This window comes from Danio rerio, chromosome 4 (genome assembly GCF_052040795.2).
Source record: "Danio rerio strain M-AB ecotype USA chromosome 4, GRCz13ab, whole genome shotgun sequence".
In the NCBI taxonomy this organism is placed as follows: Eukaryota; Metazoa; Chordata; class Actinopteri; order Cypriniformes; family Danionidae; genus Danio; species Danio rerio.
Window position 1 is genome coordinate 55,476,979 of NC_141024.2, and position 24,192 is coordinate 55,501,170.

Here is a 24,192-nt window from a genome sequence, read left to right on the forward strand (position 1 = left end):
TACATGGCACAGAATACAACTTATCGCAGTTTATTAAAATCACACCTACCCCAGCTCTAGGCCCAACCTCACGGTAACCTGCTGTGTTTTATTCAATTTTACTCCTACCCCAACCCTAAACACAACCTCAGAGTAAGCAGTTTATATATATTTTTTTTATTTTTGTGAATGTCTACTACAGCTACATCAATCGCAAACCCAGCCTACGTGCGGCATAAGTGCCTACCACTTAGAGGTCATCCAGGCAACTTGCAGTGTAATCTCCTCCACTTGTAGGTCTCTGAGCTGCAGCAACACCTAAGCGCTCTGACACACAGACACAAAAGAAACCATTGCTTTTAACCTCCTCTTGGAGAGGAGAGAGTCTCCGACCCTGGATCTCAGCTCTTCTATGGAGGGACTGTCAGGAATCCTGTAAGAGCATCCCATCCACACAACGTCTTGCCATAAAAACAAAGCAGAATGTGTGGTGAAGGAACTCCGGGTTGACAGAGCCTTGTCCTTGCTCCAAGCAATGTGCTAACAAGGTGCTGAACAGAGTGACGGCGGCACAAAGGTTAGCGCTTATGACTACGGATCAGAAGGTTCTCGGTTACGGAAACCAAGAAACTGTGTATGAAAGAGTGCGTAAGTGTATGAGTGGCACTTGTGCAAGCGGAGCAGGGACGTGCCAGCGATCAGAATGAACTGGAGTTTGTGCCAAGACTGGCGTTCCAAAGTGGCAGTTCCCATATGGTCTAGTGGTTAGGATTCCTGGTTTTCACCCAGGCGGCCCGGGTTCGACTCCCGGTATGGGAAGGCTTGAGTGCTTTTGCTTCTGTCCTTTTTAGCCAGCGGTCGGACTGCAGCTACCTTATAGGATGTGGTTGTGAAGCTGCCCCGTAAGCCTTCGATAGCTCAGTTGGTAGAGCGGAGGACTGTAGGTGGGATGATGGCAATCCTTAGGTCGCTGGTTCGACTCCAGCTCGAAGGACATCTTTTGCGCTCAGAGCCGCTTTCTTGCCTTAGCCAAGTGAGTTCACCACTGCTCAAAGTTCAGCATGGAGGTGAAAAGGAAGTTCCCTGACCGGGAATCGAACCCAGGCCGCGGCGGTGAGAGCGCCGAATCCTAACCACTAGACCACCAGGGAAGGTCTGGCTGAAGGTTGCCCTCAAGTCTACCTGTGGGCCTCCACCCAGGTGTGCTGCAGCTGCTCTGACAAAAATAACTCTAACCTTTGCAACCTCCTCCTGGGGAAGAGAAAGTCTCAGAGCCTGGATCACAGTTCTTCTTGGGAGGGACTGTCACATGCTCGGTGTAAGAGCATCCTATCGACACCACAACTTGCCATGACAACAAAGCACAGCATGCGTTGAAGGAACTCCGTGTTCACCGAGCCGTGTCCTCTTTCCAATCAGCATGCTACTGAGCACTGCAGATGCGGACTGGGCCAGTGGCGCAATGGATAACACGTCTGACTACGGATCAGAAGATTCTAGGTTTGACTCCTGGCTGGCTCGTTCAGGATCTTTTTGCGTTGCTCTCAGTGCAGTGCGGTCGCGGTTTGCCCCTGCCGGAGTTGTTCGGTTCTACTCTGGAGTGAATCGAGTTTCTGGGGCCGCCAGCACAGAGCCTGTGGGGTGCTCTCCTGGGTTCAAAGGCTGCCCCAGCTGCTCTCATGTCTTGGTTCCGTACATCCCTCAGGACTTCCAGAAGAAACCAGTACAGCCACTCTCCTGGGAAGACGGCAGTGACAGCTTGTAGACCAAAATGTTTGCTGTGAGGCTAAGGCGTTCTACTGCAGCACAGATACGCATTCGAAAAGCAGACAATATTCAAAAACAAAGTGCCAGCCTAAAACAAGATTGCAGTCAAAATGACCACCTCAGACAAGTGTGAGCAATGTTTCCGTCTCTGTTATATGTCGGCAAATATGCCACACAGTGCAGACGCTCATACTACTGAAAAGGAAGTTACCTGACTGAGAAAGGTATAAATAGAAATCGGAGCCTGCTCCAAATGGCCTGGTCAGCTCCAAGCGGGTGAGACTTGAGCTCCAAATGGGCTGTAAAAACCTCCTGGAGTTTTCATTCATTTAATGTCTGGTACAAGACACTGCGCCCAACCAGTTATGTTTGAATGTCAAACCTACCCCAATCCTTAACCCAACCTCACAGTTTCCTGCTGTGTTTTATCAACCTCCCAACCTACCCCAACTCTTAACCCAACCTCACAGTAACAAACCTCCATGTGGGTTTCATTGATTCAATGTCTCATACATGGCACAGAATACAACCTATCGCAGTTTATTAAAATCACACCTACCCCAGCCCTAGGCTCAACCTCACGGTAACCTGCTGTGTTTTATTCAATTTTACTCCTACCCCAACCCTAAACACAACCTCAGAGTAAGCAGTTTATATATTTTTTTTTATTTTTGTGAATGTCTACTACAGCTACATCAATCGCAAACCCAGCCTACGTGCGGCATAAGTGCCTACCACTTAGAGGTCATCCAGGCAACTTGCAGTGTAATCTCCTCCACTTGTAGGTCTCTGAGCTGCAGCAACACCTAAGCGCTCTGACACACAGACACAAAAGAAACCATTGCTTTTAACCTCCTCTTGGAGAGGAGAGAGTCTCCGACCCTGGATCTCAGCTCTTCTATGGAGGGACTGTCAGGAATCCTGTAAGAGCATCCCATCCACACAACCTCTTGCCATAAAAACAAAGCAGAATGTGTGGTGAAGGAACTCCGGGTTGACAGAGCCTTGTCCCTGCTCCAAGCAATGTGCTAACAAGGTGCTGAACAGAGTGACGGCGGCACAAAGGTTAGCGCTTATGACTACGGATCAGAAGGTTCTCGGTTACGGAAACCAAGAAACTGTGTATGAGAGAGTGCGTAAGTGTATGAGTGGCACTTGTGCAAGCGGAGCAGGGACGTGCCAGCGATCAGAATGAACTGGACTTTGTGCCAAGACTGGCGTTCCAAAGTGGCAGATCCCATATGGTCTAGCGGTTAGGATTCCTGGTTTTCACCCAGGCGGCCCGGGTTCGACTCCCGGTATGGGAAGGCTTGCGTGCTTTTGCTTCTGTCCTTTTTGGCCAGCGGTCGGACTGCAGATACCTTATAGGATGTGGTTGTGAAGCTGCCCCGTAAGCCTTCGATAGCTCAGTTGGTAGAGCGGAGGACTGTAGGTGGGATGATGGCAATCCTTAGGTCGCTGGTTCGACTCCGGCTCGAAGGACATCTTTTGCGCTCAGAGCCGCTTTCTTGCCTTCGCCAAGTGAGTTCACCAACGCTCAAAGTTCAGCATGGAGGTGAAAAGGAAGTTCCCTGACCGGGAATCGAACCCGGGCCGCGGCGGTGAGGGCGCCGAATCCTAACCACTAGACCACCAGGGAAGGTCTGGCTGAAGGTTGCCCTCAAGTCTAGCTGTGGGCCTCCACCCAGGTGTGCTGCAGCTGCTCTGACAAAAATAACTCTAACCTTTGCAACCTCCTCCTGGGGAAGAGAAAGTCTCAGAGCCTGGATCACAGTTCTTCTTGGGAGGGACTGTCACATGCTCGGTGTAAGAGCATCCTATCGACACCACAACTTGCCATGACAACAAAGCACAGCATGCGTTGAAGGAACTCCGTGTTCACCGAGCCGTGTCCTCTTTCCAATCAGCATGCTACGGAGCACAGCTGACGCGGACTGGGCCAGTGGCGCAATGGATAATGCGTCTGACTACGGATCAGAAGATTCTAGGTTCGACTCCTGGCTGGCTCGTTCAGGATCTTTTTGCGTTGCTCTCAGTGCAGTGCGGTCGCGGTTTGCCCCTGCCGGAGTTGTTCGGTTCTACTCTGGAGTGAATCGAGTTTCTGGGGCCGCCAGCACAGAGCCTGTGGGGTGCTCTCCTGGGTTCAAAGGCTGCCCCAGCTGCTCTCATGTCTTGGTTCCGTACATCCCTCAGGACTTCCAGAAGAAACCAGTACAGCCACTCTCCTGGGAAGACGGCAGTGACAGCTTGTAGACCAAAATGTTTGCTGTGAGGCTAAGGCGTTCTACTGCAGCAAAGATACGCATTCGAAAAGCAGACAATATTCAAAAACAAAGTGCCGGCCTAAAACAAGATTGCAGTCCAAATGACCACCTCAGACAAGTGTGAGCAATGTTTCCGTCCCTGTTATATGTCGGCAAATATGCCACACAGTGCAGACGCTCATACTACTGAAAAGGAAGTTACCTGACTGAGAAAGGTATAAATAGAAATCGGAGCCTGCTCCAAATGGCCTGGTCAGCTCCAAGCGGGTGAGACTTGAGCTCCAAGTGGGCTGTAAAAACCTCCTGGAGTTTTCATTCATTTAATGTCTGGTACAAGACACTGCGCCCAACCAGTTATGTTTGAATGTCAAACCTACCCCAATCCTTAACCCAACCTCACAGTTTCCTGCTGTGTTTTATCAACCTCCCAACCTACCCCAACTCTTAACCCAACCTCACAGTAACAAACCTCCATGTGGGTTTCATTGATTCAATGTCTCATACATGGCACAGAATACAACCTATCGCAGTTTATTAAAATCACACCTACCCCAGCCCTAGGCTCAACCTCACGGTAACCTGCTGTGTTTTATTCAATTTTACTCCTACCCCAACCCTAAACACAACCTCAGAGTAAGCAGTTTATATATATATTTTTTATTTTTTATTTTTGTGAATGTCTACTACAGCTACATCAATCGCAAACCCAGCCTACGTGCGGCATAAGTGCCTACCACTTAGAGGTCATCCAGGCAACTTGCAGTGTAATCTCCTCCACTTGTAGGTCTCTGAGCTGCAGCAACACCTAAGCGCTCTGACACACAGACACAAAAGAAACCATTGCTTTTAACCTCCTCTTGGAGAGGAGAGAGTCTCCGACCCTGGATCTCAGCTCTTCTATGGAGGGACTGTCAGGAATCCTGTAAGAGCATCCCATCCACACAACGTCTTGCCATAAAAACAAAGCAGAATGTGTGGTGAAGGAACTCCGGGTTGACAGAGCCTTGTCCTTGCTCCAAGCAATGTGCTAACAAGGTGCTGAACAGAGTGACGGCGGCACAAAGGTTAGCGCTTATGACTACGGATCAGAAGGTTCTCGGTTACGGAAACCAAGAAACTGTGTATGAGAGAGTGCGTAAGTGTATGAGTGGCACTTGTGCAAGCGGAGCAGGGACGTGCCAGCGATCAGAATGAACTGGAGTTTGTGCCAAGACTGGCGTTCCAAAGTGGCAGTTCCCATATGGTCTAGCGGTTAGGATTCCTGGTTTTCACCCAGGCGGCCCGGGGCTGACTCCCGGTATGGGAAGGCTTGAGTGCTTTTGCTTCTGTCCTTTTTGGCCAGCGGTCGGACTGCAGCTACCTTATAGGATGTGGTTGTGAAGCTGCCCCGTATGCCTTCGATAGCTCAGTTGGTAGAGCGGAGGACTGTAGGTGGGATGATGGCAATCCTTAGGTCGCTGGTTCGACTCCGGCTCGAAGGACATCTTTTGCGCTCAGAGCCGCTTTCTTGCCTTCGCCAAGTGAGTTCACCACTGCTCAAAGTTCAGCATGGAGGTGAAAAGGAAGTTCCCTGACCGGGAATCGAACCCGGGCCGCGGCGGTGAGAGCGCCGAATCCTAACCACTAGACCACCAGGGAAGGTCTGGCTGAAGGTTGCCCTCAAGTCTAGCTGTGGGCCTCCACCCAGGTGTGCTGCAGCTGCTCTGACAAAAATAACTCTAACCTTTGCAACCTCCTCCTGGGGAAGAGAAAGTCTCAGAGCCTGGATCACAGTTCTTCTTGGGAGGGACTGTCACATGCTCGGTGTAAGAGCATCCTATCGACACCACAACTTGCCATGACAACAAAGCACAGCATGCGTTGAAGGAACTCCGTGTTCACCGAGCCGTGTCCTCTTTCCAATCAGCATGCTACTGAGCACTGCTGACGCGGACTGGGCCAGTGGCGCAATGGATAACGCGTCTGACTACGGATCAGAAGATTCTAGGTTCGACTCCTGGCTGGCTCGTTCAGGACCATTTTGCGTTGCTCTCAGTGCAGTGCGGTCGCGGTTTGCCCCTGCCGGAGTTGTTCGGTTCTACTCTGGAGTGAATCGAGTTTCTGGGGCCACCAGCACAGAGCCTGTGGGGTGCTCTCCTGGGTTCAAAGGCTGCCCCAACTGCTCTCATGTCTTGGTCCCGTACATCCCTTAGGACTTCCAGAAGAAACCAGTACAGCCACTCTCCTGGGAAGACGGCAGTGACAGCTTGTAGACCAAAATGTTTGCTGTGAGGCTAAGGCGTTCTACTGCAGCACAGATAAGCATTCGAAAAGCAGACAATATTCAAAAACAAAGTGCCAACCTAAAACAAGATTGCAGTCAAAATGACCACCTCAGACAAGTGTGAGCAATGTTTCAGTCTCTGTTATATGTCAGCAAATATGCCACACAGTGCAGACTGGGCCAGTGGCGCATACTGGCACCTGTAAGTCGTGGTTATTCTTGGCTACACCGGCCAATCACGTTCCGAGTTGGAACCAAGATTTTTTTCTAATTCATGGTTACGCTGGCCAATCACGTCCCGAGCTGGAATCAAGATTCACCCTATTCTTGGTTACGGCAGCCAATCATGTTCCGAGTTACAATGAACGCTATGGCCAATCAGAGCCCTTATACCATTCAAGATTTGTACTGTAATAACAGAATTCGTTGCAGATTAATTCGGAAAACAATTGCAAACTAAGTATTTTTATAACAAGTTGGTTTAAATGAATAACCATTACAGTAACATTAATTACTACAACACGATTATTATATGATTGTTATAGATGTTGTATAACATTATTTGGTAAGATTAACTTAGCCGACCAAGCACTCTTTAAAGTTTTACTACAAACATTTTAATGCAGTTATTATACATTACAACACTTTATATTATTATTTACTACCATAGTTACAATAATGCCCGTGCATTATTCTAACACATCAATGAATCACTCACTTATAATAAATATAAGGCTCATTTCATCAGTCACTGATTATAAACAAATATTATAATAACGCTCACATATGACTACATCACTAATCATAAACTAATCTAATAAATCAATCACAAAGCAAAAAAACAATATGGATCACGCATGAATGCATCACTAATAATAAACCAATAATAGAATAATGCTCACACATTAATTCATCACTAATAATAAAGCGATAATATAAGGGTCACACATTAATGCATCTTCAATAATAAACCAATAATATAATACACACACATTAATTCATCCCTAATTATAATCCAGTAACAAAGTTAACATTAATAATCTTCTTTAATTTTCTATTTCACAGACATAGATTAAATTTAGTAACAGACTAAAATATAAGTAACTTCAATTAAAAGTAATAGCTTGATATATTGAATATGTTTGAATACAGTTGTGCCTTGTCTACTAAAGAAAGAAAATTGATTGATTTATGTTTAATACAAGCAAGGCGTTGTATTGCTTTATGCTGGAAAAAAGTTAATCGCCCCTCCATTGGATTTTGGTTGAGAAACCTTATAACATGCTTGGCTCTTGAAAAGCTCACATATATAATAAGGAAAAAATCCTCTGAATTTTGTGACATCTGGGAATTGTTTTTGAACTTTGTAAAAAACGGAGATATTGAAGAAGCTTCGGATGTCTGAAGTTGTGGGATGTTAATTGGTGCTTGATTTTATTTTTATTTATTATATTTTTATGTGTATATGTATATGTGTAATTTATTATTTTATTTTTTTGCATTTTTTAATTATTTATTTATTTTTATATTTTTTTCCCTAAGCCTGTCTAGGGTAAGTTTTGGGTTCAATACTCAATAAAGACATGTTATACAAAAGTAATAGTTTGAATGCACTGCTTTTACATGTAATAAAACAGTAGTTTTCAAAATGTAGAAAATATTTTCTTTTTGGATGTGAAAATGTTGTCTTCAAAAAATTTACGTTACATGTACATTATTACATTACAAAAGAGATAAAATAAAATTTCACTTATTCACTGTCTCAACTAGGACAAACATTGTTATTAATGATGTAATTATTTTATTGATGGCAGCCTGAATCTGACAGATAGAGGCAACAAAAGTAAAGGAAGCTAACAAAGGAAAGTCATACAGAAAACTGTCCCCAGAGGCAGTACTGGACAAGACCAAAGAAACTTAAATGAGCACCATGGAGATGTGATTAACAGAAAACATCTGCTGGGATTCTTTGAAATCCAGTTTGGTGTATTTTGTGGCCAAACATTCAGGTGGGTGGCTGAAAATGCGAGCTGGAACCGAGGAATCATCAGGGTGAAATGAAAGGCATAGCTGGGTATCATCAGCATAGCAGTGGTAGGAAAATCCATGTTTCTGGATGACTGGTCCTTAAGATGTTTTGTAGATGGAGAAGAGAAGTGGCCCAAGAACAGAGCCTTGAGATACCCCACTGTTTAGATGCTGTAGGTTGGACACCTCTCCCCTCCAAGACATCCTGAATGACCTGTCAGAGAGGTACGATCTGAACCATTGTATAACAGTGCCCGCAATGCCCAGTGACTCAAGCGTAGATACCAGGATCTGGTGGTTTACAGTGTCAAAAGCAGCTGACAAATCCAGCAAGATGAGGACTGATGATTTAGAGTCTGCTTTAGCCAGTCTGAGATCCTCCACGACCGAGAGCAGGGCAGTCTCAGTTGAATGGCCTTTCTTAAAGCCAGATTGCCAGCTTAACTAGACTAAAAGCTTACCTCTTGGAAATGTAGCAAGCTAAGCTAAAAACTCCTTGGCAAAACTAGTGTAGCTACACCCAAGCTAATTTTACAATATTCATATTTAAATCGAAGCAACTTAAATCCAAGTCAATCATATCTTAGTGATCAATAAAACTGTCAATGGAAAATGATTCAGTTCAGTTATTTACTGTAAATATTATGTTGTACCAAACAGAAACAAATTATGTTATATAACAAAAAAAAAACAAAAAAAAAATCCAATAAAACCAGGTGTTACACAAATAAAATACCATAGTTATTTATAGTAAAGGGAAATACTCTGCAATAAGCATTATATTGTATATATTTTTACAACTTTTCATTAATGAATTACACCCTAATCTAATCTCTCTGTCATCTTTTAATAAAGCAAGTTTCTCGTGTCAGCCCAATGATTGTTTGGCTACATCACCAACCAGAGCAAGAGGTGGCAGTAATGCATCAAAAACTTTGTTTTCGACCACCGTAAAACAGGAAGAAGAAGAAAATGTCATTCTTCTAATGTAGAAACTTCTTTGTTATTGATCGGTAAAGCTGTTTCAGTAACCGAAGAGGCCTCCGGTGCACAGAACTGCACAATAGGTGGTTGGCGCTGACAAGCAGTAATACACATGGTGTGTTTGGCAACCCCCCATATGGGAGTCCAGGGCCGTAACATCCATTGTCTCTAACGTTAGCTTAAAAGATTTCCGGCATCAACAGCAATAGGCGTCGCGGTCATTTCCTGGCACAGGCTTAACCCAAACTCAATTCGGATTCCTTGGCCACAGCGACACTTTCCCATTTTAGCCGACAAACTGGGCTAGTGACTATCTTGTTCTGTACCTCACCTCAAGTAACCATATGATGGGTGCGCACACTTTCGCGATTTCTGCTATGACGTGGAGCTAGAGGTGCACTCAACGTTACGCTGCATTAATTTTAAAATAGCCTACATTAGTAACAGTTAATTTTGTTACGGTCCGAACTTAATCCTAGGAAAGGCAAAAATAAATGCATAAAATTAAGACCTTTGTAACAAAATTCAAGAAGTTATATACCAAATTGAAGGCTTTAAGGCCTTAATTTGAGATTATCAAATTTAAGACTTTTCTTAATGCTTTTAAGACCCCGCTGGTACTTTGGACATGGACCTTCAGCATGCAGTGGGACAGTTTGCTGCTTAGTGTGACATGGCAGGGAAAGAAACAGCACCTCTAAGTCAGAAACCATAATGCTTGAATGGAAAAAAGTGGCCACCTCCAGTTTGGCAGAGAGTCCTTACCCCAAATGGAGTATCTGATTTTTTTTGCCATGAGGAATGTAATATGAGATTAAAAGATGGATCAGTGCAGCGGCAGCAGTAATAATTCCTTATATTTATATAGCGCTTTTCTGGGCACTCAATGCACAATGGGGGATCTCCTCCACCACTTCACTCCACCTGGATGACACACCAGCTGATTGGTGGAGAGGAGACAGAGATGAAGCCAATTGAATATGGGGATGGTTAGGAGCCCATGATGGGCAGAAGCCTACTCTTTTCGAAGGACATCCTGGGACCACCTAACAACCTTGGTTTAACCCCTGCTGGCCTCACTAACACCACTTCCAGCAGCAACCTAGCTTTCCCATGTGGTCTCCCATCCAGGTACTGACCCTGCTTAGCTTCAGTGGGCAGCCATGTGAGAGTTGCAGAGAGCTAGCTGCCAGCTGGTAATGGAGTTGATGTGATTGTCTGTTGTGGTGAAGGAGCTGAGACGTAAGGTAATCTAAGTACCTACTGTCACCCATGGTCATGACTGAAAGGACAAGATCTCGGATACAACCGGACACATTTTACGAAGTGTTATGACCCGCTTGTTTGAGTCGCAGCACAAAAGAGAGATAAGCCAACAAAATAACCTGAATGCAAAATATTTATTATAAAATGCAACTTATAGAACAATCAATCAATGCAACCAACAAATGTTTAGGGATACTAATGAAGATAAAGAACTTAGGATATAATCACAACAACACTTTAACTACATGATATAAGTAATGCAAAACAAAACCATAAGGTTAAAGAGCATATTGTAGGTAAAAAACTGTTTTAAAAAAAGGTAGAATCGTTGTGAAAATACTCTATAATACCATAAAATACCATATTAAAATGTTTTACGAAGTGCAAGGGCACAAATTTGAAAGAAAATGTGTCTGTTTTCCCTCTTCCGCTTTTCTTTCTAACCACCCCGGTGACGTCAGTGCAGGGACTTATCTGACAGACGCGCACTGTTTACAGTGGGGCAGAGGAGCTAATAGCAGAACTGGTTGTTAGTTTTGGCGTAATTTATCATCATCGTGGTATATTATTGCGTTTATGAAAACTGCACAAACTCTAGCCTGTCAACAGATCAAGTCCACAAGTTTCCTCTTGCTATTTTGGTTCGTGAAATGGGATGAATCCGATAAGAGTGATAGCTGACGCGAACGGCGAGAAACACTCCTGGATCAGTCGGACATGTACACGGTAAGACAACTCGTTTTTCGTTTATGTTTGTCAACTTTCAAGTCCGTAAGCATTATTCTTTGAGTAATTTGAAGCAACGTGATGTGTTTACTTTGGAGTAGCCGATAGCACGGCTGCTAGCTTGTATTGTTAAGCATATTAAATATACTTTTTAAAGCGTGTAAAAATGTACACATATGATAAGACGGCTAGTAGCATCAGTTTGCTAATATAATAAATGTCTTGTATAGTTACAGCGTTGTGACTTTGTTTGCTTTGTGGTGTGTTTATTAGACTTTGGGAGACAGATTATGACCCGGAGCTAAAGGCTTTCTCTCCACTGGCCTCTCGGTCAACTGTGCTTCACTTTGGCTCACAGAGTAACCTCAACTAAGGTTAAGTGGATTTTACATTCGCACATTCGATTAGTGACAGCTTGTGTGACACACTCTCAGTATTGTTTACCATAGTACTTTTATTATAATTACTAAAATCACACGTAAATATGACTTAAAAACCACATTAGCACTATTAAACTGACAGTGAACAATGTTGTACTTTGATAGTCATTGGCTGCTAACATGATATTAGGGATTAGCAAATAATACTCTTCTGAAATTATATTATTAGGGAGAAAGTCAGAATGTGTGAATATAAAACCAATTTTACCTCAGACATTCACCTCGTTCATCGGGTAAAATATTATGACCCCTATCGTGAATTATTTGTGCATGGTATTATTTGATAACAAAAACTAGAAGGGCAAAGAATTACTACAATATTTCTATATAATGCAGGCAGGTAAACTCACACTATCTTTGACTTTTTTTTTTTTAAATATTGGAAACGTGTAACCATTGACTTCCATATCTGTTTTTCCCACTATAGAAGTCAATGGTTACAGATTTTTAGCTTTCTTCAAAATATCTTGGTTTGTGATCAACAGAAGAAAGTCAATAAGGTTTGAAACCACTTGAGGGAGAGTAAAAAAATTTCCGTCCTGTCAATGAGGAAAGGCACTTTTTATTCACATATGAGGAATATTCATCTTGTAGAAGAAAAACAAATAACATTCAAAAAATTGAAGTTTGTTCTTACATGCTCAACTTATAATGGGTACAGTCTACTGTATATGTGAGATGGTTTGCAGTTCACTATCCAGGGGTCTGCAAATGTGGTTGGGTTTTCTGTATTGTGTTATATTAAAAATCATATGGTGAATTTTAAAATATACATTATTAATAAACATGATTTCAACTTTTGCATTATTTCCCCAGAATATATGCATCAGCCCTCACTGCGTGTCTGACGGTGGACTACTGGAGGTCTTCACAGGCTCGACGAGAATGCAGAAGTGGCCACTACATTTGCTCTCCTTTCTAGATCCTTCCAGCGAGTTTACAAGGATGAGGCTGTCGGCATCTTTTTACACAGCATTCACAATTTAACACACATTAAAGACATGATGGTGTGGCACCCACATAAACGTTGGCCAACTTACTGAAAAATAATTTTAGGTTTACTTTTAAATGGGTCAGATGATATATTTTCCTTTCAGTATACACACACTCACACAGATACTTATACATATATAAAGAGTAAAAATGCTGGGTATTAACACTGCTTATGATTTTCTTGAGTTGCATTTTGAATTTGAACTTGAATTAGGGTTGAAGTTTATTTAACCATAAATGCAGATCAGATCTGTTGATCAAATCTTTGTAAATATTTTATACTTTAACAACTATACTTGTCTTTTTATGGATTGTTGTCTAAATGGGATCTGATACAGATAATCTTATACCCAATGAAAAAATGACAAAAAGACATTTAAAAACTTATTTTAATTGTTATAATATTTGATGTTGTTTTTATTTTAATACAGAAGCTCTGAAAATCTTTTGTAAAATTAATAGATTTTCCAGTACCTTGTTTACATGTTTCTGCATTATTCCAGACGTTCTGAGTTATTTGTGTTTTGTATTCACTTATCTACTATTAAAAATAGTGTCAATGTGGCATAACTGTGTTAAATCCTCATTAGTTTCTGTTACTGGTAAGTATTAATATTTTTAGATGATCAATACTAGCTTTGCTGTTGCCAGATAAGATTTTGTTATCTTACATATCTCTCTGTAAGCCAACACTGGCCTCACCATAAACCTGCTCTGTTCTCCCTCACAAAAGAGTTAAATTACACTTCCCAGACTGCTGTTCTGTCTGCTGGTCTGTCCACAGGCTTATAATTGTATGGCTGTGGTCTGTCGTTTGTGTGAGTCTCTCAGAATATCTTATCTCGGCAACCAAACACACCATGATCAGTTGTCTTCATAGTGTTTATATGCGCAAAATCCCTGATCCGACGTCACTTCCGGTCTGGCGATTCAAACGCGGAAGTAAATTTCCGTGACTCCAAACGGCTTAATAATAAACTTTAAAGTATATTTTAAAGAAAATCTAATTCTTACTTTACTCTTACACACATTGTCTCATTGGGGTGTCTAACCTGCAATATGCTCTTTAAATGTAAGTTGAGGTGATCGCAAGTTCACAACTGTGAGGTGATGTGCTCTACCGGCAGGATAATCTATATTATTTTGCTGTTTTTCATATGCGCACGTTTAAGATTTGAGGTAATAACATTGCCATGATTGTCAAAGAAATCAAAACATTATTTTCACCCCAACACAATTTAATCTTGCACTGAAGGCTAATAACTTAATTCTTATATTTGCTTATATTAATTCTTATATTTGCTTTTTGAAGCCTATGACTTCTCACCATGTATCTTTTCTACAGCATAGAGTGTAAGAGCATGTCTATTACCAGAAAAACTAAATTAAAAGTATATTTTAATTGAACACATCACAGAACAGTCTGTTTAGCGTTGTTAAAAGGCAAAGCTGAATATCTGTGGTTAAAGTGCCACCCAGCGGTCAACTGGTGCTGGGGCATCAATTACCGCCGTCACCGCGGTATGAATGGCGGCAAAAGGAACACATTGAAGTAGTAACATCTGTATATTAAGTATATCTCTCATTATTTCTTAATTTCACCTGTCTTTGTATACAATGACAAAAATATTAGTAATTTATTAGATACAAATGAATAATTCGATCTCAGAGCTCTGGGTTATGAAACCCTAATGCAATACAAGAAATACATTCGAGAGGTTCACAACTAACTTGCATTTCCTGACTCCAGCATATATACAAATCTGATATTAACAGGTGGAATTTGGTGTAACGTCACTTATCAGTCATTCTGAAGTCCTTTGCCTCTTGTTCCCCACCACATACTTCCTCTTTTCTGAAACCATTCTCTGCATACCAGAACTGAACAATTACATGCATCTTCAATATATTTCACAACTTCTACAAGCATCATGCTCCTTGTGACATGTCTAGACTTCGTTTTAGACAGCAGTCTGGAACAAGGGCCCCCGCAATAAATTTATTCTTATTCTGCTATTTCACTTGACAGCAGTTCCTTCTAAAAGTATGCAGCACTGTAAAAAAGAGGAAATATGCCTGGTCAATATGGTATCATACAAAAGAAAAAGATTGATTAATCTTTTGTTAGTCTAAACATTTTTCTAATAAAAATAAAGACACAAAAGTATTACAAATAAATTCCTTTTTTCCCACAAGATACACTACAGCAGTTATTTTTTAATGTCAATTGTTTTTTTTGTTTTTGTTTTTTTTTTAAGAAATGTTTTGTTAAATAAATAGTTAACATCTATATTTTGCTTTTTTTGACACATTTAAAATTTGTGGATATGAAATAGTATTTTATTTAAATTTGGTAAATACTTAATTTGAGCTCTGAAAGGTTATGTGAAATTAAAACTAATTGTAATACAACACTATGAAACCATGGCCCATTTGCTCATACACGACACACAAAATGTGAAGTGAATGAGGAGGCATGTGGACATAACACAAAATATAAATCAAGTAATTTTAGCATGTCAAAGTCAAATTTATGCATAAAAAATATATTTTCCCAACAACACAAGTGTGGCTGGTGAAAATGGTGAGTGGCTAGTGATGATAAAAATCTACTAGCCACAGTGGCTGGTTATCAAAAAAGTTAATATCAAGCCCTTTTCACGTCTATATTTACACATATGTGGTTAATAGGATGCTGCTTTATATTCTTTTAACATGTAACTTTACTTAAATGTCCATTCTTTATATTTCAGATTACATTCCACTCCTGGCTGTAGCAGCACCAGATTTGGACAATTTATAAATCTAACATGCTCTTTGCCTGTGGATTCTCCTGTTTCTCAGTGGGTGTATTTAGGGGAATATTCCAAGGTTTTAATGACAAAAAATTTAATTATTTGCTTGGGCATAATAATAAACATTTTGCATTATAATACCATTATTTTCTTCTTCTGTGTATTTGCTGCCACTTAAAATGTATTTTGTGTATTTACAGAAGAACATGTATTTTAATAGTTAATTAGAAAAGGGGTTTATTATTATTTAATTTAGAACACAGTATTAAAGTGTAAGAGTAAAGTTCACTGCTGGAAACCCTGCTGCCAGTAATTTACCATTAAATTACAAGATACATTTTTACAGTGTAATCTTATACAGTATATGTACTCTAAGGCTCCCTCCCATATACTGCCAAACCGAAAGCTTGACTTGTCATTAGTTAAACACAGTTTTACTCACAACAGTTTATCAGAAAGCTTTCAAGCTATCAACATTTTTTCACAGTTGACAGCAAGAACAAACACACACAGCAAATTTGCCAGTGTACATTTTACACCACAGGTGTTGAATTTAACACTTTTCTGGTGTCTATATGAGTCCCACCAGCCAAGTGTCCAGATTACACTTTGAAAAGTGTTGAATATGTACACCTCTGCAGTGTAAAATATTTTACACTTAGAGTGTAAAAATGCACACCACATTAAACATTTTTAACACCTGCAGGGCAAATTGTCCAGTGTAAATATAACTCCTCAGGTGTTAAATTACACTCTCTTCTGGTGTATATACGAGTCCCACCAGCCCAGTGTATAAGTTACTCTTTGTAAAGTGTTGAATATATACACTGAAGCTGAGTAAATAATTTTACACTAAGAGTGTAAAAACTATAAACTAGATATAGTGTATAGTAAATACTCCATCACCATAGCCAGGTCATATTCAGCATAAATTCTATTTTTCTTTGAACTAACATGAGAAAAATTAACATTTTCCACACATGAAACTCACAAAGATAAGTGTATATTTGAAAATTTTAACACCCTGGAATAATAACAAAATGTAAATAAATTCTTCTGTTACAGCCTTATTAAAATAAGTGTTTAGCGCATAAATTAAGCAATCATGGAGAAAGTTACAAAACAGAATTTATTTTCTTTAAAATTCACAGCACAGGCAACATTAAATCACTTTACAGAATATGCATTTCATACCTGAAAACTTTAATTTGTCATTAATGTCATTTGTTAGACAAACATTTGTCACATTGAAAAAAATGCAGTGGAAATGTTTAATATTTTACTTGTCACTGCCAAACATAAACAAGACAACATGAGCTAAAGCCCCATTCCTGAACCAAAATGCTTTATAAAAATATAAAAGTAATTTTTGCATACAGTTGTTTAAAAAAAATACATGGATTAAAACCACAGCAAAAATCACTCAAAAAGGGGGATTTCCTTGAAATTAGTAATGTTCAACAAAAGCACACTTTCAATTTCATAAGCAAGCAAAAAATGCTGTCCATCAAACAATATCAGACGTTTTACTGAGCACAGAAATAGCATCTTTCAAATCTAAACATACAGGAAAGCCTCAGCAATGTACCATCACTGAACTAAAGTGGTTCATATGAAAACGTGTACAGGAACTATATAAAAGTCATTTTCCTCCAATCCATAACTTATCTGAAGGTCGAATGGCTTAAAAAAACGCAAGGTTTCAACATTCAAAAGGGAAACTTTTCTACAAAGCTCCTCCTTAACCTTAAAGGAGTGAAGATGTTCAACAAAGCATACAGTTTCAAATTCACATGTCAGCAAAAAATACTGACTGTCAAATGCAATAATATCAGTAATTTTACTGAACACAGGAATGTCATCTCTTAAATCTGAACAAACAAAAAGGCCTGACCGATACTCAGTTCCAAAACAAGTAATCCAAGAAAGATGATCTACATTACTTTCATTGTCAATTTGCAGTCTTTCTGCAATGAATTCACAGTCAATCAGGTCACAAAGCTGAACGCTTGTTGTAGGCCCACAGTCAATATTCTTAAATGGCTGAGATTCCCAGTGGTATGCAATACACATCTGGTGTTTTAGCGCTAAAGATTTGGTAATATTTTTGAAATTCTTCACACTTTTTTTGAAAAAGCGATGTTTCGCCTCATAACGCATTCCCCACACATGAACCAGCGGGCCTATCTTCCTGATGCATCTGGAATAATGGGTCATGAAGTGGTGCTTAGGAATGAGATTCCTTGGGTAAAGTTCTTTAAACAGTGTGTGGTGTTCACAAATCAGATGTTTTAAATAAATAGTCATGCCCTCTGAGATGACTGGAGAAAACACAATATTTATTATCTGAAGTAAAAGCAGTAGCAAACTCCAGTGTTTATCTCCAACTTCAACCAGATCTCCAAAAATTAAAGGCAGATTTCTAATAAGGCAAAATGTCTGAATAGCATTGAGACCCAAACCATTCCCAGCTTGTTCAAAATTAATCATTGTTGGTCTGTTCTTACGTTCAACAAAGCCATAGTTAAATGAGTAAATTCTATTGCTTGCAGATTGTGAAGATATAATGCTGCTGTGTGATAGATGGTTAAAAAGCAATTTCATTTCTAACTGTCCTACACCTTCTAATATATCATGCATTATATCGAATGCAAAATTGTCCGAAATATTAAAATACTGTAGCTCATTCAGCAAACATGTTTTTTTCACACCAAAGGATGATTGTGGACCAGCATCTGAAAAGAGGCTTTGACAATGTTGAGCATGTAGAAGTCTGTCACGCAGTATTATGTCTGGGTGGTCATCAGAGAAAATGTTCTGTGAAGCACATTTGTCAATCAAACAAAAACGACAAAAATAATTTGAGTTAAAAGATTCTACAAATCCAAAAAGTGTGTGCATTCCCAAATTATCTCCAGTTACTTGAGCTATAGTTCCATGGACAGGATCCTCTGAGATCGGTAATGTAATTCCAGATGTCTCAAGAATTTTAAAGTCACGCACAATTGGATCCAAAATGGCATTAAAGCCATATCGCTTTACATCTTGTGTGTGAAAAAGTGCCAGAAGATGAATATTCATTAAAGCAGAGTTTACCTTTGATGACAGGTTTCTCAAAACAAAATAAATACTTCCAATCTTATGGATTCCATGCTTAGAACCAAGGGGATTCGAAGTTTCAAAGTCATCATAAAAGAGTTGTATCTGAAGAGAATTTTGTTCTTTGGAAAAAAGAGGATGTTCTTTAAAATAGCTACCATCACAGAACTCTCTTAATATTTCTCCATTCTCACTTGGCTGGACAAAATGCTTTTGAATTTCTACATTTTTGAACATAAATTTCAAAGTCTGCAATAAAGGAACATATACAAATTTATCAGTAATTGGAACCTGATCATATGTGCCTGTAGTTCTATTGCGCCTACTGTCATATCTCACTCCTAAGGGTATTTCAATAGGTTCTACAACACCCCAGTTCTCAAAGAAATACTTTTTCCATTTTGTCTCAGTTGTGAAATTAGAGAATGGGTTGTCAAGATGGTCAAAATACTCTTCAACATCTGACCTGTGATCATCAGATACCAACTGAACAATATCCTCTCTGATGTTTGAATGCAATTCACTCACAAGCTCTTCCATATTTTCAGCCACTGATGTAATTACGTTGGAGGCTACTCCGCTACTCTGTAATTTTGCAATAACTGATGCACACATTTCTTGGGTTCTCAACTTTCTCTCATCAGTGTTTGAAGATGTTCCTGGATTTCCTGAAACTAAGTTGGAAGGTTGTGTTACAGATGCTGGTCCACTTTCAACAGAAGGAGCCGGGGAGGATTCAAATAAAGACATGTCAGAGAGCTCACTGTTGTGCCTACGTTGAAGATGTTTTCTAAACCCTGAATATGAAACAAATCTTAGACAACAATCATCCTGATTGCATACCAACTGTAATCTTCTGCCAGGATAAAAAGCATGAGAAAGTTTTAGATGGCGTATTAGATCATTGACTGTACTGCAAGTCAACTTGCAAACAAAGCACCTAAACATTTTTAAGCTCTGCAGTAGTGTCCTAATTTAGAATCTTGGCTCGAAGATCCCTGACTCGAGGGCTTTCATGAGTGACACCAACGTCAATGTTGTAAACCGTTGTTTGAAGAAACGTGTACATACTGTGTAAAGCAGCATCATATGAAATCCCGAACACATAATGTGCTTTGAAAAGCTCATCAAAAGCAGCCAGAGAGGACATCGCCTTGCAGGGAATGAGTTGTCCATCCACGATGATGTAATAGTCATGGATGCAATTCTTCAAAGTTCCGACTGCCAAGATGTACGGCTGTGTTGTCTGTCCTGCCCTCAGCACGTCATCGAAACTGCAACAGGACTGAAAAAAAAAAAAAAGTAAAACAAAAATTTCAGTATTTTACAAAAGAGGGTATGATGTACATCTAAGAATTACAGATCAAACGTAAATTTGCTCCAAACACGTCTGCAAAATAAATGATTGAATTCAGCCACAAAGTGTGTACAGTAGGCCTGTCACAAATTCAAATTTTTGTTGTACAATATATTGTGATAAACAACATTATTGTTATGCAAGACTATTTTATGCTATTTAAAAAAAAAACAAAAAAACAACGCAAATCATATGGTTCATGAAAATTCATGGTCAGTGCAGCACTAGTCATTGCAAAATGTGCCTAGTTTATTAAATTATTTTGTTTTTTGCAATCATTTACCACTATTTAAGTTAATATCCATTGTTAACTTGCATCTTAGAACATTTGGAACACTAATTAGTCCGACCCAAACACAAAGCATACCTTGTGGAACCTTACTATGTGGTTTAATGCTTCTTGGACACTGATCTTTACAATATTCTTCTTTCCACTTGAAGGTGGTGGAAGGAGATAGAGAAGCAACAACAGTGAAGACATGTCACTGTCCCACTCTAAAAGTCAAGAAAAGGAAAACATCATGGCCCATTATTTTTAAAACAAATGCATATGATTAATCACATCCTTTCAGAAAACACCATGGCCCATAATTGTTTCAATCTACATGAATTAAATCAAGATAATCTATGTGTATGACTTAAAATTACTTATAATAAAGCCTAAAAGCCATAAAAGAAACACAATTATTGCGATACATAAATAACTACCTGTAACTTCTTGACTGCTTTCACATTGCTCTGCAGACTCGATCAGACGACTCAGATGAAATGACTGGGTCAGGTTTTTGGCTTCTCCAATTACTTTGTGTTTAAGAGAAGATCCCCACTTCTCCAGAAGCTTTGCTGAAGTCTCTACTCCAAACAGCAACTCAAAGTCTTGAAGCACCTAATGTTTTATATAGATTAAAACAGAAATGTCATGTCACATCAGCAGATTAAAATCCATTTTAAACCACCATCAGTTGGTGCAGCACATACCAGGCCTTTTGTGTCAAGGAACCTAGGGAATATATTGAAAACAGATGACGACTTTTCAGGATTGCGGATCAGTTCCTGGCGATACTGGAAAGTAGATTTCATCTTTGCAGCCACTTGCTCCAGATCAGAACAGTGTTTTAGAAATGAAATGGCTTCCTGGCAGCTATCTCCCTCTAGCTGTATCTCCGTTGTCAAAAACGCTCTTTTAGTGATAGGGCCCCTACTCTCAGAGATGCCTTGTGGAATGCTGGTCCTACTGACTTGACTGTTGCGCTGAACCGTTTTCAGTCTCCAGGCTATGTATCCAGAGTTACTATCTGGATCATAAAAATGTTCCTGCAATAAAAAAACAAGATGTTTTAGTTAAATTAAAAAGACACTATTTATTTTTTTAGGGAAAATAAACAACAACTCACATAGCCTCTTTTGGAGTAGGGATCTTCGAGGGAGGGGAACAGAGTCACTATTCCAACAGCATATTTAATTCGTATTTCTTTTGGTGGAATGTTCCTACGAAGATAAATAAAATTATAGTGTGTAATATGTATTAAACTGTGTACTTTATTAACAAGCAATACAGACTTATGCTGTGTACAAACTCACATAGTACACATACTACCATATGAAACAGTATGTAAGCAGAGTACCATTTCCAAAAACAAAGTATTAATAGGACACTGAGTGAGAAGTATTTAGATAAATTACCGTCACAAAGATTCTGAAATGCACATATGCACACTTTACTATCCCATGATGAGGTAGTGAAGTGATGCAACAGTTTTGCTGCACAAGGTAACACACTTTGTACAACTGATTTTCATTTATACCCCACATATTAACAATCATTTACCCAGACTTTACTTCTATCGAACCTGCAAGACTTTTTTTATGAACACAAAAAGATAATTTGAAGAAAGTTGAAAACCTGTAACCATTCACTTCCATAGTATTTGCATTTGCTACTAACAAAGTCAATGGTTACAAGTTTTCAGCTTTCTTCAAAATATCTTATTTTGTGTTCAACTGAATAAAGAAAGCCATAAGGGTCTGAAACTATTTAAGGGTGAGCAAATAGCAAGTAAATTTTCAGTTTTAGTTTAAATGTCCATTTAATATGCAAAATTGGACTCAAGTTTCTAGACAGTTCAAAGATTTTGATTTGAATGTTCAAGTCTGTTTAAAAGGGATGGGTCCCCCAAAATTTAGATTTCCTCTATTTACTCATCCTCAAGTTCTTTGAAACCATTGAGTTTATTTTTTCTAGTGAACACAAATTAGTGGTTTTAATAAATTATTTTAGAACTCTGTAACCATTGATTTCCTTAGCACAATCAATGGTTACATGTTCATTCATTCATTTTCTTTTCGGCTTAGCCCCTTTATTAATCTGGTGTCGCCACAGCGGAATGAACCACCAAATTATCCAGCATATGTTTTACGCAGCGGATGCCCTTCTAGCTGCAACCCATCAGTGGGAAAATGGTTACATGTTTACAACATTATTCAAATATCTTCTTTTGTGTTCAGCAGAAAGAAAAAAACAAGTAAATGGTGAGTAAATGATGACAAAATTTTCAGTTTTGGGTGAACTATCCCTTTAATTGGGATGACAATGCATTGTAAAAACAGCTTATATTTATATACTTTACCCATGTTTTTCAATCATGTCTCCAACTACAGCATTCACAAGAATTCGCCTTGTAGAATCTGTGATTTTCCCAGTTGCTCTGTACTCCTGAAAAATCTTCTCCCCTGCACTTTTTTTCCCCAATACATCTTTTACAAGCTTAAAAACAAAGATAAATTGATCAAATCATGTCATAAGGCAACATTTATATAGGTTTTAATCATGTAATCTACCTCCTTGGCCTCAGTAAATTGGTCGTCAGTTCGAGGTCTTTTTGTTGAGAGAACAGAAACACAGCTGTCTGTTGGTGACACCGTTTTCATTTCATTTGAAAATTGAGAGGGTGGTGGGGCAGTAGAATCTAACAAGAAAATTAAATGTTACAAATACATAACTATTTAAAACACACATATTTGCATTTGCAGCCTTGCAAACCTTCTGTAGCCATAGAATCAACAATTGTCCAAAGTGTGTTAGGCTTTTGTTCCATAATATCAGCAAAAACATCTTCATCCACTTCAGTTCCGGTCTCGTCTGCCAAATAAATGGTATGATCTGGAGATATACCAAATTTCTCCTTGACTACACAAAATGGCATAAAATAAATAATATAATTAGGTGAATAGAAAAACAAATATTTAAATAAATTACAATTTTCCATCAGTTGTTTCATAATATCTGTTTCTAAACGTGTTTTAGGCTAAACTAATATATAGAGACATTAGCCAAAAAACAAAAAAAAATGCCAGGTATCAAAAAAAATTGTATGAAAACTTACCTTCCCGTATAAGGGCATCATATTCCAATACTGGAAGCTTCATGTATCTCTTACGAGCTTGATACTGTACTTTAAACAGCATTCTGTTGATCATCTGGTTAGAAATAAAAGATATGATTATAATAGAGTTTGGGTAATAAACACTAACAAACAAAAAAAGAAAAACATTTACATAAATAAATATCAATGTTCTTCAAAATTCTAAGTCTGGTTTACCACATTTCTTTAATGACATGTAAAAGTAGACATCCAACTTTGCACAATATGGAGAGTTTAACATTCTGTGGATTCTTGCAATAGTTGGACAAGTCACAAAAAACATTAGATTCAAATCTTTGCACAAAACCGGTCTTAATGCAGGATTTTAACTCGAAATATAAAAAAAACATTAGTACATTTTTCCTTCAAACGTCGATGAAAAATAATATTAGTAAATAGTAACATTACACTTTTCCAGGAGAAAGATGATAAAACGAATATTAGAATATATTATCAGTAACATTTGCAGTATTAATAAAACATTTACCACAGCAGCAGACGTCATACACTAAATTGCTATCCTTAATGTAAAACGGTATAACTTAAAGTTAAGCTAATGATTTTGTTTTCAAGCAAAAATGGAAAGGAAAAACTTGATTCTACTTGCTTCATGCATAGTTCGTTATTTTTCCAGCGTGACACGCAAGGCGTCGAGTCTCCGTTTGAAAAAAGGAACACTAAATCAGTGTACATTAACCCGCCTTAAAATCTTTCAAAATTATATGCACTAACTTAGCTGACGGCAAACGTAAAAGAAATGCTGTTAACGGTATACATGTAAGGATACGAATTCATTCTCCACATTCCCA

The 24,192-nt window shown here is 39.1% G+C and overlaps 1 protein-coding gene, 1 long non-coding RNA gene and 10 other non-coding genes across 12 annotated transcripts in view; 7 read left to right on the forward strand and 5 right to left on the reverse strand.

Annotated features, from left to right (window-relative positions):
* Positions 1–726: 726 nt before the first annotated feature.
* trnae-uuc (transfer RNA glutamic acid (anticodon UUC)) lies at positions 727–798 on the forward strand. The gene has a single exon. It is a non-coding gene; the product is annotated as a tRNA-Glu (tRNA).
* An 88-nt stretch (positions 799–886) lies between these two features.
* On the forward strand, positions 887–973 carry trnay-gua (transfer RNA tyrosine (anticodon GUA)). The gene is given in 2 exon segments: positions 887–923; positions 938–973. It is a non-coding gene; the product is annotated as a tRNA-Tyr (tRNA).
* Positions 974–1,058: 85 nt separating this feature from the next.
* Positions 1,059–1,130, reverse strand: trnae-cuc (transfer RNA glutamic acid (anticodon CUC)). Its single transcript has one exon. It is a non-coding gene; the product is annotated as a tRNA-Glu (tRNA).
* Positions 1,131–2,981: 1,851 nt separating this feature from the next.
* Positions 2,982–3,053, forward strand: trnae-uuc (transfer RNA glutamic acid (anticodon UUC)). The gene has a single exon. It is a non-coding gene; the product is annotated as a tRNA-Glu (tRNA).
* An 88-nt stretch (positions 3,054–3,141) lies between these two features.
* Positions 3,142–3,228, forward strand: trnay-gua (transfer RNA tyrosine (anticodon GUA)). The gene is given in 2 exon segments: positions 3,142–3,178; positions 3,193–3,228. It is a non-coding gene; the product is annotated as a tRNA-Tyr (tRNA).
* An 85-nt stretch (positions 3,229–3,313) lies between these two features.
* On the reverse strand, positions 3,314–3,385 carry trnae-cuc (transfer RNA glutamic acid (anticodon CUC)). The gene has a single exon. It is a non-coding gene; the product is annotated as a tRNA-Glu (tRNA).
* A 297-nt stretch (positions 3,386–3,682) lies between these two features.
* Positions 3,683–3,755, forward strand: trnar-acg (transfer RNA arginine (anticodon ACG)). Its single transcript has one exon. It is a non-coding gene; the product is annotated as a tRNA-Arg (tRNA).
* A 1,649-nt stretch (positions 3,756–5,404) lies between these two features.
* trnay-gua (transfer RNA tyrosine (anticodon GUA)) lies at positions 5,405–5,491 on the forward strand. The gene is given in 2 exon segments: positions 5,405–5,441; positions 5,456–5,491. It is a non-coding gene; the product is annotated as a tRNA-Tyr (tRNA).
* An 85-nt stretch (positions 5,492–5,576) lies between these two features.
* On the reverse strand, positions 5,577–5,648 carry trnae-cuc (transfer RNA glutamic acid (anticodon CUC)). Its single transcript has one exon. It is a non-coding gene; the product is annotated as a tRNA-Glu (tRNA).
* Positions 5,649–5,945: 297 nt separating this feature from the next.
* trnar-acg (transfer RNA arginine (anticodon ACG)) lies at positions 5,946–6,018 on the forward strand. The gene has a single exon. It is a non-coding gene; the product is annotated as a tRNA-Arg (tRNA).
* Positions 6,019–7,809: 1,791 nt separating this feature from the next.
* The window catches only part of LOC148682196 (uncharacterized), a 141,144-nt gene continuing 124,761 nt past the window's right edge, over positions 7,810–24,192 (reverse strand). Inside the window, exons 2-4 of the long non-coding RNA XR_015943001.1 lie at positions 10,421–14,272; positions 9,996–10,339; positions 7,810–8,533 (exon numbers count right to left, since the gene is read on the reverse strand). This is a non-coding gene — a long non-coding RNA (uncharacterized LOC148682196). The remainder of the gene's footprint in view (positions 8,534–9,995; positions 10,340–10,420; positions 14,273–24,192) is intronic.
* Positions 16,616–23,601, reverse strand: LOC101882691 (uncharacterized). Its single transcript, XM_087248682.2, has 9 exons — positions 23,345–23,601; positions 23,002–23,148; positions 22,800–22,927; positions 22,589–22,725; positions 21,356–21,449; positions 20,940–21,275; positions 20,670–20,847; positions 20,329–20,456; positions 16,616–19,889 (listed from the first exon to the last, which is right to left on the reverse strand). Exons 1-9 carry the CDS (start codon positions 23,436–23,438, stop codon positions 19,575–19,577), a joined length of 1,557 nt encoding a protein of 518 aa, XP_087104808.1. The 5' UTR covers positions 23,439–23,601; the 3' UTR covers positions 16,616–19,574.